This window comes from Pyrgilauda ruficollis, unplaced genomic scaffold (genome assembly GCF_017590135.1).
Source record: "Pyrgilauda ruficollis isolate IOZ18807 unplaced genomic scaffold, ASM1759013v1 scaffold19, whole genome shotgun sequence".
Lineage (NCBI taxonomy): Eukaryota > Metazoa > Chordata > Aves > Passeriformes > Passeridae > Pyrgilauda > Pyrgilauda ruficollis.
Genome location: NW_024518095.1, coordinates 1296300 through 1310687, shown reverse-complemented (window position 1 = coordinate 1310687; position 14388 = coordinate 1296300). Strand labels below are relative to the sequence as shown.

The window sequence follows — 14388 nt, the reverse complement described above, 5'->3', positions numbered from 1 at the left end:
CTGTTCCAAGTTTCACAAAAATGTATGCATAGAAAAATGGAATTGCTTCCAAAACCATCACTATGTTATCTCTATAACACTTGATAGCTACTGTGGTGATATGTACAGTCCTACCTACTAATTAATCTGGATCAGTTTTTTTGTCTGATATGGAATATTGCCCTCAAATGCAATTGTGGAGAATTTATCCTCTCAGTTTCTGGTACCTTACAGAGGTGTAAGTGTGACTCAGATTTTGAAAGTTTGTAAATCTACTCCTGAAATTTTGATCTCTTTCAACTTTAGTCACTAAGTGAACTACATTAATCTTCCTTTAGAAAGTGTTCATCTCAAATGCTTTCCACTCCACTTTCCTTCCAGAAACCTGTAACTTTATGCTTCTTTCACAGTAATCATATGAGTTCACTCAGTGGTTCAAACTGTAGCATCCCAGTATATTTTAGTCCATGGGCTACATTCCCAAAGGAAAAAGCTGAGAGCTGTAGCACTGTAGAGTCAGTGGTGCTATTCCAGGAACATTTAATGTCCTCAGAAGGACACAAGTTTTTCTAGTAAAAATCAAATTTGTGGATCATTTAAATTTCACAGTTACCAGCACTTGGCAGATAGTGAGTTACAAAAAACCTGAAATGTCTTTCCAATCTTGAATCTGCTTCTCCATGCAGATGACCTCCTCCCAAGAAACACAGAAACATTCCCTTTCCCCTCAAATACAAAATGTACAACTCCATAAGGGATTTACAAAAAATTTTGAAACTCCATGTGAAGCAACCAAATGTAAAGGCTATCTGCACCAACTGGGTAGTTTCTCAATGATTTATTTGTTTATGTGAGTCAAGGGTCGCCAGCTCTCCCTGAACTACAGACTGCTTGTCAAAATACCAGCCTGGGTAATGGGGGGCACCTGTAGGCAGCTGGGGCTGGGAGCTCCTAAGTGAGCAGTTTGCTGGAAGAACATTAATTTAATGCACTGGGGACTGAGAGCTTTACTCCTGTAATAGGTTAGGCTAGGGCTGCAGTGAGTTCTCAGAGTGACCTGGGCATACTACTTTCTTACTCCCACATTCCTTTCATGCCACTGGCCAATTTCTTTGTTGATTAATATGTACTCAAAGGAACTGGCATCTCCCACTACAGGAACTTAAGAAGGACCCAGTGCTTTTTGTCATGTGGTTCTCTATAGCAATTCTAGCTGCCTTAAGATCTGTGCACAGGATCCAGACCTGTTGCTACTGTGCACGACCAGAGTCAATGAATGACCCTCTAGATAAAGTCTTGGGAAATTGGATAGGTGCATAGAAAGCAGTCCTCAAGGCTCGCCCACTCTAGGGGCAAAAAGATGCATCAGCAAATGGTAAAAATGGTAAAAATCTTCAGAAGTTCCACAGGAACAGGTCAGTTGTATATTCAAATAAGTTTCATACAATTCTTGAATATTTTAAGATGGTTATAAGTCCCCAAACAAGAAACTGCTATTTTTCCAAAACTTTAGCAAGTCTTGAAATGAATAATTATAGAACTGAATGACAATATGAACAGCCCACCCCATTTATAGCTTGTTATTTTCCAGCTGAGCAGCTGCATGTGGAAATGATCTCAATGGACTAATCTCATATTTTGTGAAAAAGTATATTTCTTATTTGTTTTGGGTGTTCTGCCTTTTTATTCCAGTGAATATCACCTTCTACTCAAGCTAGGCACAAGAAGAGCCAAATATTTCAGTCTGTTTTTTTTTCCTCTCATCAATACTTATCACCTTTCTCCTAATTCCTTTCTTTTTTCAGGACAAAACCGCAAACCAGGACTTTGACAGCACTCTCCATGGAGGGATCTCTCCATGCTCAGTAATTCACTTGGCTATTGGAGACAGTATAATGCTGTTTATATTTTTTCCTTGTATATATGTGTGTGTGTGTAATATAGACATTTATGATGTGTACATCTAATTATCTTTTTTGTACTGACAGCTCAAAATTATAATCACAAATGTGAATAAGTGTTTTTCTTGCAGTAATATATTTTCTTGCATTTTCAAGATATTCACTATCTATTTCATAGATAATTATGTTCTCCAGTCTCCTTTAAAACTAAATGTTTTCAGCCACTTTGGCTTCTAAGAAAACTATGTAATGATTTCCTCTGCAATTTTTGTTTTATGAAAACTCAACCCTCTTACCAGTTCATGAGTATATGTAGTACACAACACACAGGAGTTTGTCACTCTAGTAGTAACTCTTCTGCCATTTCATCCCACCTCTTTGCTTCTTCCATATTCATGTGGTTGTTTCTAAAGTGAATACTACTCAATCATGAAAGTATTTCAGCCCAAGTTCTGCTTTGTTCCAGTAAATAAAACAGGTAGGGGGCTAAATACCTGTTTGATTTTCTCTCTAAATAGCATAAAAATAGATGCAGAGCAATTCTCATTTGTAGAAGTCTAATACTATTTTTAAAAAACTTTTAATCAGATTCCTTTAATAATTGATTATGGCAAGGAGTTCCCAAAATTAATTTTGCCCTCAAAATCTTAGATGAATGTTGACAATATTAAGGTTTCTAATAATGCATAAATTCAAATAGTGAGAAATAAAGCCTCTGGGAGGCTTTGCTAATTAGGGGCTTTGCTATTTTATATAAATGATTGAATTATGTGTATAGTGATCTATGGAAGAGCTAGACTTTTACGCAGAGGAGTCTATAGTGGTTTTGCATTGACTGGGGAATACAGTATATAGATATAACAGTTTATTAGGCTGGAAGGTAGAGACCATCCAAAATTTATTTTAGTATCTGGCATTTTGCTCAGCTACCTGCAAGGCTAAGTTGCAATAATACAGCAATCATGGTAATGCTGCTGATCTAAATCTGACATAGGTTTTGATGAAGGGCTAGTCAATAGACTAAGACACCTAGCATGCATAATCATACACAGTCTTAAGAAAATGAAAGCAGAATGTAAGTAAATGCCAAGTATTACAGGCATGTGGAAGGATCAGCTTTTGAGAGCTGCTTTTTCACCACGGTGCTTTCAATTTCTGGTGATTGTCTTGCCAAGTTGAGGAGATTAACAAGATTGTGGGTCTGGAAATTGGTAGCAGACCAGTAGCACTTTTCCCCTGTGTGTTGTAAATGGTAGGGAAGACTTGCTTTGATTACAGTGACAGAAGAACGCCAACTTATATCTTCACTAAGTTTCTTTTGTGCAAAGAGAAAAGTTCCCTACCACAACATCCATGTGGGTTCAGGGTAAAAATCCTAACTAAAAAAGAGAGCTTGAATAGCCTCCTCTGCCTTAACTGACAGGCAACAGATAAATCATAGTCAATAAGAGAAAGTACATGGGGCCCAAAGCCTCCCCTATGGAAAACAGCTGAAGGAAGTGAAGTGGATCATTGTAACAACATTAGCTGCCTCACAGTTTCTTTGATGGTGTTTGGAAGCTTTCCTCAAAGTCCCTGCTGTCAGCATCAGACAACTAATTGATTGAGAAGCTCTGCTTTGTAAGCTTCTTTCCCTTGCATTTGAAGACAATCATAAAAATGAGAAGCAGAACATGCTATAGAGAATAAGCCCCAAAAATGCAAACCCAAACAACTCCAAATACATATTTTCTGATATACCCTTTGATTTTAAGCCAGCTTCATGTTTTTTTGCAACCTGATCCGTGACCACACAGAACTGGTAATACTGCAGTATAGCCCTGCCCTCAACAACAGCTTCCAGTCACCCTGTTTGGAAAGATCCAGTTTTGACCTATGTAGTAACTGCAGAGTAACTCCCTCCTTCTATCTGTCTTCATATTCTTCTGTCATCCTTCCTTCCAAAGTAGTAAAATTTGGGTCTGTGGTTGCCTCAGGAACAGAGGTTTTATTTCAGTGAGTTTCTGCTTCAAAACCAAACCATCCAGCTGAGAAGAAGGCAGGTGTGACCATCCTCCTCCCAGTGCCAAAGGTCCCTTCCATACTTTTCAGACTTCCTGAGTAGGTTGGCTGAGCACACCACAGGCATGAGCCTGTCATTCTCTACTTCCTCAAATCACTGCGTAAAATGGCACAGAGATACCCTTTTTCCTGTAAACCCAAGTGCTGCTCTCTCACTGCAGGTTGACACATGCTAAGCTGTGGGAAAAGTATAATTATTGTTTGAAAAGTTACTCAAGCTTATTTTTTATTTTTTATTTTATTCACATCTTTTTTTTCTTTTTGTGGTTTTATTGTTGTTGGTTATCTGAACTACACAACTATAGAGGCAGGAACTGTTCATCATTTGCTTATGAAAACAAAATTCTCCAGCTCTACTTAAGTTCTCTGTACTTAAAAAAACCCAATGAGAGATGTGTAATACTCTCCATGAGTGATAGTTTCATTCAATTTGAAAAAAAAAAATAAAAATCATCTATTTCTGAAGCACAGATTCCTCCATGGCTGGAAATGAAGGTTTTGCCCACATTCCAATTTAAATTATTGACAGTCTTTCTGTTTATTTCTGTTGGGGGGAAATAGATGGACTAAAATGACATTCTGCATTGATTTATCTTGAATTTACCTTTCTGGCCCTGATCCTTTGACTTTCAACAGTGAGCTCCTTGAGGACCTCAACAAATGAAACTGGTATTTGGGAGCATTCCTGAAGAGACTGGCTGTATTTAAATTCTATTCTGATGGTAAGCTATCCTGACAAATGGGGTATATAAATTGTGGATTTAAAAGATATGCTTTGAGCAAGAATTTTCATTGCTTGCAAGGTACAGTTTCTGGAATCTTCTCCTGGCAGTCTCATTTCTGCTAGTGCTTGCAAAATTAATCGTATACCAACTCTAAAAGTTTGGAGTTTGAACTGAGTTGCATATTTGAAGCTTACCTACTAGCTTTTGGATCTATAAATTATGTTAGACACTTCCCTGAGGTTGTCATTTCATTAGTTTGACTTTGCCTACCCTAAACCAGATTTCAGAAATAGATGAAAATAAGAGAAACCCTGTGGATCTCCAAGGGCTTCAGAATCCCATATTTTTTTCCCTTCTATCAAATCATACCCATGTTTTATTTCCTGCTGTCCTTTGAGCTATTTTCCCAAGAATATTGCTTACTACTATAAACTAATGCTGAACCATTCCATTACATTTACCCAATTATTCAGAAAAAGAGCAGAAAGCCATTCAAATCCAATACAATGATACTCCCAGGATCTGAGTCTTCTCTTGCTGAAGAAGGACACATGGATCTGTGCCCTGTTTCTCTGAATTTGGTCAATTGGATGCCTAGGTTGTGGTCTGATTTTCAAATCCTTCTGTCTAAATTCAGTAAGAATCTGGGGACTCCTCCACATTCATAATGTATCATTGAAAAACCACCCACTGCAGCACACAAAACATTTCCCTTCAGAAATCTACAGATGTCCACTAAAAATTTGAATTCTGAAGCAACTTCCACATCCTGCAATTGGGTGGGGTGCTGTGTGTGTCAGGCAGATTTTTTCCCAGTGACAAATCTCTAGATTTCACAGACCTGTAACATTGCACACAACCAGCAGAAAACTTGCTCCTGACTCCAGTGACATGAGGATGTCACCCTATGGGAAGAGACTTCACTAAATCTTCTATTTTTCAGTAAGCTGGAGTTTCCAAATTCTGTGCACAATAAAGCTCTGGATAATAGCTCTATAAAACTGTCAGGGAAGTCAAAGAAAGAGTAGCATGGGCAAGGAACCTATCTATGCTTAAAGCACCCTGAATTACACAAGAGGCTACTTATAAAATTTGGCATTTTCAGTTCATCATTGATCAGACAGTGATGTATGCAGTATTTAAAAGTGATTGTACATGGCAATGCTCCTTATTTTGGTTGCATTTCACCGCAAGGGTGGAAGTAATTCAGAAAAAATTACAACCAAATAAACAACAATGTCAGTAAAGACAAGCTATAAAGTGGGTTTATGCCAACATTGATGAGATCTGAGAGTAACTTGGGCAGCACTAACCCCACGTCATTCTGGGAACTGTGATAGGCCAAAATGTTAATTCTAAGGATGCAAAGCTGCACCATAAATGTAATCTTAATTTCAATCTCAGATATAAGGTATATGAGTACAGCCCCCCTGTTGCTTCAGCTTCTGCTTATGCACGGAAATACTGGTTTTGGCTTCCTTCTGACACATCCCAGTCACCCATGGCTCATGTGTCACTCTCCTGGCTGTACTCCTGTCCATACAGGTTTTGTTGGCCACTTTGCTGTCAGGCTGCACAACTGGTTCTTGTTCAGCTTGCTCTCCACAAAAACCACCAGGGCCTCTTCCACAGAACTGCTCCTCAGCTGCTTTGTCTTCCCCTTATCTGGTCACTTGTCTGATGTGGTCTTGTCCTCACGTGTACTGCGTGTAGGTAGATTGCTTCCTCTTCCTCAGCACACCACAGAGTCAACGTGGCTGCAGATCTTTGTGGAACTAAGACCTTGGAAAGTAAAGTTTTTATGCAAGCACCTACCCACAATCTCCTGGTCTAATTATTAATGGTTTCATTCTGGCTAATGTCTTAACATTAATGCTGCACTGAAAATACTACTCCACTGCTCACATTTAATTTCCATCACTACTTAGAAAAGATGCTCATTATATTTTTAATATATTTGGGCAATGGCCAAGTATTACAAACATAAATGTAAAATGCTAATTGATAAAAACAATTCTTTCCAAAGGGGCAGCTTTTTTGTCTAATTACCTCTTTCAATTAATTTATATTGCTGATCCTGTGATCATGTGTAATACAACATCCACCCACGGCAGGACTCCCTCAAACCCTACTAACGACATTCCTTATGGCTGTCCTGTTAATGCCAACAACAACACTGTGTAATGAGTATCAACCAACTTAGCTACAGGCCTTTTTACTCCTACTCTTCTATTTCCTAACTGCAAATTATTATTTGTATATGAGCTGCATTCAGTGATATCTTTGTCCCTGCCTGTCTCTACCAGAGGCTGCTCCTGGAACATGGATTATTACTAAAGCAGAGGAGGATGTGGGTGGGTGGGGGAATGCAGATGCCAAGGGAACAATCTCATGGATGCTTATTTCTCAGACAGTTCAGTGGCATGGCTGAGCTCATTTTTGTGACCTTGTGTGCCATAATGAATGTAGTCCTCTGATGGAACTGATGAAATGGTTAAAGAATAATACTTAATCTATTATTGTGCTTCATTGACAAGGAGCTACGGAGCTGTGGATGCTAAGGAGCATCAAGAAGTCACTGGCTTGAGTCAGAAACTTTGCAAGGTCTCTAGCAAGGACGAAGCTGCTGAAGTGCTAAGGGAAAGAATTATACAAGAAAAATTCTGGTGGCAGATGTGCAGTTACTTCCCTTAAACAACTTAGCTATGTCATCAGAAGTCAGCAGAATGTCAGCAGCTGTGTTCATAACAGTGGTCTGGAGCAACTGGTCATCCACCTCCTCTGGGTTCCTCTGAATACTCTGATTTAATTACCAAAGTCCACTAGGGGCCTAATTAAATCACTGTAGGTACAGAAAATTTTCCCAGTATGAAGATCTTGGTGTCTAACTCTAACCTGACTCCGGCATTTTCCTGCTCACGTCTTCTGAAGGGTGGCCTCCGAGGAGGATGCTCTGAGGTCACCAAGCACATGCTGGCAGACACGATGGGCAGTGCTCTGCCCATCTACACAGCAATCTAGTGCCTTGAGCCCTGTTCCCTGCTCAGTTTGATGGGCTTCAGTCTCCCAGCTCCCAATCGTCCCTTCAGGCCACAGCTCTAACACCCAGTATATGAAAAATAACTCACCTTTTGCTTTTTACGATCACTCCTCTTATGAGTCATTTTTTTACTTTCATCTTCATACACCAAAACAAAGTCAATCCTTCGCTGCCCATCTTTGAAGAACAAGGAGTCAGGCTTATCGTCAAAATCCACCTGAAAGGCAGGTGGTATAGGTTAATACGAAGATCTTAACTTGCTAGTTCCTTACTTGCCCTTTACACAGTATTTCAATGAACACAGAAATTCAACCTAAATCAGCCTTGTGTAACAGGAAGCCCAAAATGACAAAGTTGCACATAACAAAATGAAGAAAAATAAATTATCCAGAGGAATTTGTCAGGTCTCTGCATGACATCAAATCAATAGAACCTTGACTTAACTTTCATGTTTAAAAATGGTACATTAGATTTTCATAATGAGAGAAGCACTGGGATGCAGCTCCAGTACCAAATAATGCATCTGTCTAGTAATTTGTACACCATCATAGACATATCATTAGATAGTTTGTCTACAAGATTGTTGTTGCCTGATGTGAGTCTCAGAATTAGTGCATTCCCATCTGTTCCCTTACCTGAACAAATGTAAGCATCTCTGCAATTACTAAAAAAAATAAAAAGAAGCAGTAGTTTCATGCATGCTTGTACTTAAACCCACCACTGCCAAGAGAACAAAGAACATGATCAGAGCAGAGATGAGATCTCCAAACAGACACATATTATGTGGATTTATTTCTCATTTTATCTGCAACAATTCAGCAAGCAAAAACACATTGTTGTGTGCCACACATCCATCATGTTATAACAGATGCCAAAATCAAAAGTTTTAATATATCCATAAGCCATTATCTAGTCCCTGGAGGAAAGTAGGACAGATTGTCATATCCACTAATAACATCTTAATGTGTTATTTCATGCGTGAAACGATACAGATACTTTGGTGACAGGGAAACCTGAACACTTGAATAATGATTTTGTAGTTTCTTAGAGTACTCGGGGGGTAATATCACACATTACCAATCCCCTCATTTCAGGTAATATGCAGCTGTAATGTTATCCAAATCATGCTATGTAATGTGCACCAGCCTCTCAGGTATTTGGCCAAATCCATCCGTGCTGTTAACGGAGGCGGCGCCACTGGAGTAGATAGTGGATAGTTTCCTTCAGAAACCTGAAGTGGGACTCAGCATGGCACTAGAGACAGGAACATCTCCAAAGCTGGCCAGGCTCCCACACAGAACTGCAGAGGAGCCTTGGCCTCCAGCTGACTGGGCATGGAGGGTTGGCCAAGCCAGGATCAGATCAGGAAAAATGACACAGAATAATCTCTTGCATTTGCTGTGGATGTGGCAATGATTCCCAGATGTCCCATCCCTGGAATTCCCCTGTCAGACCAAATTTCGTGAGACATGCCAGGTCAGGTTTTGGAGGTCTAGGATGTCTGGTCCAAGAAAGACCATGGAAATGTGGTTATGAAATGTGGTCTATGGGGTTAGAAACCCCAGCAGTGCAGCCTGAAATTGTTGTTCTTCAACTGTGAAGAACCAAGAAGAATGTCAGTCTTCAGCCAGGAACACCCAAGTTCCAGGGAGCATATAGTGTTTTAGGAACCACGTGTCAGTTTTTCCAAAACAAATATTCTCATGGTTTTTTTTTTTTTTGGCAAAACCTCTCCCTGTAGATTATTTTGTAGCTGTTTATTGGCTGAACCAAAACAGGCAACCAAGAGGTGTCTCCCTGTAATTATGACAAAATTTCCATATTTTAAATAAACTCAGGGGAGTTTAAACTCACAATTTTTTTATGTTGCATGTGCAAAGGCTAGGACCTGCTGCAAAGAGGTCCTGTTGATTTAGTTGCTTCAAAAGTCTGAGCAGATTCTTGAACAGAACAGTTTTCTTTGAATGCCACCTGTGTGTTGGGACTTGTGACAAACCTGACAGCAAGCAGCTGCTGACACACATACACATATGGCCAGTATACACACATTCTGCATGTCAGTTTCACAGCCTGGGATAGGATTTAGAGACTACCTAGGCAGTCACCAAATCAACATACAATAGCATACTGTGAAAAAAGTTTTAGGAAAAAAAAAGGCATTCAATTTCCAGATGACATCACCAGACCACAATGACACCGAGTATTTCTACCAGCCAAAGCAAGTCAGAGGTGTGAATTTCTAAATTCTTGAGAGATGAAGTTAGCATAGTCCTATCAAGAAATCAGAATTAGCTGTGACAAGCTTTCCTCCTGCTGAGGACTAGTCACAGGTGTAAAACACAGCTTTGCTGCTGTAATTTCCAATCTCATTTAAAACATAACCACGATGATTTCATGTTGACAAGATTGGCTATAGGGAGGAAAGCACCACCAACAGCCAACAGCCCCTGTTGGGACACAGCCTGGGAACTGCTGCTGTCCCCTGGGACCCCGGCGGGCTGTGGCACACCGCGGGCTCCGATGGCTCCGTGCTGCAATGTGGAAACACAGGGCCCAGATCCTGTGAAAATCAATAACAGGGGGAAGGGTTGCCACTGCATAAAGCATGAGGCCTTTTAACTGGGCTTTTTCCTCTTTGGAATCTTAGAAACATCATTATAATAACTTCTGTTAAAAGACACACAGTTTAGTTGTGAAAGGCCAGCACTCAAAAGCATAAAAGTAGTAATAGCTTTAGCTTTTTTTTTCACTGCAGCTTTTAGGACATTTTCTGATATGACCTGTCCTCAGGATAAAAAAAGACAAGGAAAAGAGCAAACATCAAATTAAGTTTTGATAGAAGAGGATTTGATGGCAATTTGTGTTTGCATAATTTCACACAGTAGTTTTCCTTTAAATGTAGTAATTTTTAAGCTTAAAAAAGCAGTGATAACTGGATTATCATTAATAATTCATCATATTAAAAGCTATTATACAATAGTTATAAAAAAATTATAAAATCTGCCTGTTAAACCAGCATTCTGACTGATAAATTTACTTACATAAGTGTTGTCATTCACACGTGTGTATAACTGTTATTATATGTATACACCTTTATCTCTCTCTTTCACACACCATGCACATATAAATTGAATATAGCTGAAAGATTAATAAATGTCAGACTGCTTGAATCCAGACACACAGAAGTTTATACATATGGAGTTAACTTCTTATATATAATCTCCATTGCTTTTAATCACAAGGACATTGTTCAGTTGGCCTTTTCATAGACATTTTATGTATCAATAAAATAATAAAGAATTGACTCATGAAGCCTGAATACTTAAGAGATCAAATTTAGACCTACACAAATAGATTTTTATGCAGCTAATAATAAATTAAATATTGGTCAATTAAAATTAAGAAGTAAAATGTAAAAGAGAAGGTAATAGCCAAGTTTCCAACAGCCACATTAACTTACTTGTGTGGTGTATTTTGTAGTCCCTAATGGATAACTGGTAATGAAAAATCATATATTATTCAACATAACTACCCAGGGAAAAACAGGACTGGAAACCAAAAAGATGTAGTCTACTTTGAAGTTAGCATTTCCTTTGAGACAATGTTTGTTTTGGAGTTTTTTTAATATGTAATATTATTTGACAGTTTTACAAATGTTACTATCATACCAGTGCACACAAGCTTGCACGCATAGACAAATTAATGGGACTGAAATTTCAATACACAGTTTTTTAAAGTATCAGTAGCAAACTATAGCTCCAAATAATGAACAGGCCCATTGGCACCTCATCTAAAATACAGGACTATTTACTGCACTATTTAATTTTTTACCCTTGGCATAAATACGTTTTTAAGTACTGATGGAGGCAATCAGTTGTGCACTCTAATGTTTTAATAATACCCTAATGAACAGCAGGTTAATACTGATTAACACCACTAATAAAAAAATATATATCTATATAGCTGTGAAATACTAATTATGCTTAGCACACAATCTGCAGCCTTTAATAACTGTCTAAGTGCTGCACAACCAACTGCTTGCACTATCAGCTGCTTTTTTAACAGAAGGAATCTGAAGGAGAGAAGGACCTGGCCAGGATTAAAGTTTTTTGTAACACTGAGGTTGCAGTTCTGTGGGCTAGCCCAGAGCAGCATGGCCACGTCCATGCAGCTGCACCTCTGTGCTTCAGTTCGCAACAGCTCAGAGCAGGTGAGCATCACAGGCTCTTCAGGGAACAAGACCTGTGGCAACGGAAAGCCCAGAAATGTTTGTCATGCAGACACCACCTCCTCACCAAATGCCTTCTCCACGCTGGGGCCCTCAGTGGCAGCAGATGCACAGCCAGGGGGTGGGTGTGGGATCCTGCTGCGGCTGGGAAGCGCTGCACTGCTGCAGCCACGCTGAAGGCGCTGGTCATAAGCACTCCTCTGCCAAGCACCCCCTTCCCTTACACACCTTATCTTCCTACCCCCCGAGTGTGTCCCCCTGCGGCCACCTCGGCAGAGGAATAAGGAGCTCGCTGCCCTCTGGTAATCCAGCACAAGCCATCACCAGCCTACAGCACCGGCTCTCGCAGACCCCGGGACACAGCAGCACTTGGAACAGGGGCAAGTGGAGCAGCAAGACAAGCTTGCCCCAGCACAGAAGGCTGAGGGAACGGTTTTGGCTTCAAATGCCCACACCATGGGAGGTCCCCTCGGCCCCTGGACTCAGAATTCATCAGGAGGGAGACTTCTGTGTGCCCTCCACACGTCTAACCAGGCTCGCTGGTGTCTAAGGGAGCTGCCGCGTCTCTCTGAGAGCTGCCCTGTAGTCATGGCTACACGCGATGCCTGCAGGAGAGTGAAGGAGAACATGCAGGCGGAAAGCTCCTTTCAGCAGCAGCCGTGTTCCAGGGAGGAAAAATGGCTTGGCACTTCCAAGAAACCTGCCTCATTTTTCCAGACTTCTCTAGGCATGACATGGTTAAATATTCAGTGGGGATAATGGTGGGATGGACAGCACAGAGACAAGCAGGAAGAAAAATATGTGCACAGGAATTGCAGCTATTTATTGTTTGCTATACCCTGAACAAGCACAGTATTGTAAGCTGGATTTTTTTAAATAACAAGAGGTTCAGCAGGAATGATTTATCTAACTGGAAAGATGAAAGAAGTGCTTTATTTTGCCTGCAAGAGTCTTTGGTGTGACTGCCAATAGCGCCAAATGTAATCATTACTGGAGGGATAAACTACTTGTCTGCAACCTCACATAATTTTCAGATATGCTTCAAAATAGCATCCTGCAGCATGCCAGTGAATAAATCAGTACTGGGAAAGAAGAGAGCAGAGCAGAGCCTGTGCAACATTGCCTCTGCTGATAGGCACCTGCAAAAAATCCTCCCACTGGGGCACAGGGACAGGCACAGGGGGATCTGCAGGTTGCACTTCAGTCATGGGTTTTATGAAGGGAAAAATTTCAGAATGACTAATTAGGAGCACAGTTATTTCTCTCTGTCTGCTTCAGGGAACATTAAAACAAGTAAATAAAAAGAAAACAAACTATATTACCAGGGTATCAGGAAACATAATTATTTATAAATGACTTTGAGATCATCTGAAGAAAATGTTGCAGAAATACAAAGTTCTTCTTACTGTCACAACCACATAAAAAGATTTTTTATTGCTTTAGGTTCTGAGCAACCAATAGAGACAACTTTCTGACATTAATACCAACACAAGCATTTATTTCTGGATTATATTGATATACATAATATAGAAGATAGTACTGGAAGATGTAAGTTTATTTGCATATTGCATAATAATGTTGGTCTGTCTCTGGAGGACCATAAAATTTCTGTGCCTTTAATATTTTCCTTTATTATTCATATTTTTAATAACAACAGAGGACTGTTTTCGTTCTCTTTTTAGCAATAATGTGAATATTAGCAAGAACTTCATCAGAAGAAGATTTTTTTTTTTTTTATTTCCTCAACATGCAAAGGAATTTCAGCTATGTAACAAACTGAAATAAACTGAGACTAAAGAGAAGTAGAAAAAATATGGGGTGTCACTACAGTCATGCATTTCTGTCCGCAGAAAGCAGCTGGTAACCGGCCAGGCATTGGGATGCCTTGTCCCCTGAGCTAAGTTTGGACCAGACACCCACTTGACTTCCTGTCTGAGTGTCAGGTTGCTGCTGCCTGCAGGAGGAATTCCAGTCACTCCTGATTAGAGGGAGACCAAACAGCCTTACTTTTAAAGAAAATGAAGAAAGTGCTCATTGAGAACATGCTTTTCAGCAACTCCCACCTTTCATGGGATGCAAGAGCTGGGAAATTCTTTCTTTTGAACTTCCCAGAAGCCTTCTTGCAGAAGAAATTGTATATGAGGGGCAGCAGTAATAGAAAGTTTGAAGAAGTTAACCTTGTCCCTGCAGATATTCACTCTCAAAAAAATCTATTTAAAAAATCTCTAAAAAATCTTGTTACATTGTAATTATCAATTCAAATTATCTACCTACAAAGCAGACAAGTTGCAAAATGAAACAACTAAAGGAAAAGCCTTGAATGAATGCTGTCTGTGCAGTTTTGTCTTCCTTGTACATGTTGTTTATGATACATTATTAAATTGTAGCATCACATGCCATATTTCTATGCTCCTTGTAGCAGCTATGGAATACTCCTTATTATCATCTTCATTT

At 39.7% G+C, this 14388-nt stretch overlaps 1 protein-coding gene across 1 annotated transcript in view; it reads right to left on the bottom strand.

Moving 5' to 3' along the window:
* The window catches only part of ANO6 (anoctamin 6), a 71697-nt gene that overhangs the window by 27349 nt on the left and 29960 nt on the right, over nt 1-14388 (bottom strand). The window contains exon 3 of the mRNA XM_041465502.1: nt 7795-7923. Within this exon, the coding sequence (XP_041321436.1) occupies nt 7795-7923 (129 nt within the window). The remainder of the gene's footprint in view (nt 1-7794; nt 7924-14388) is intronic.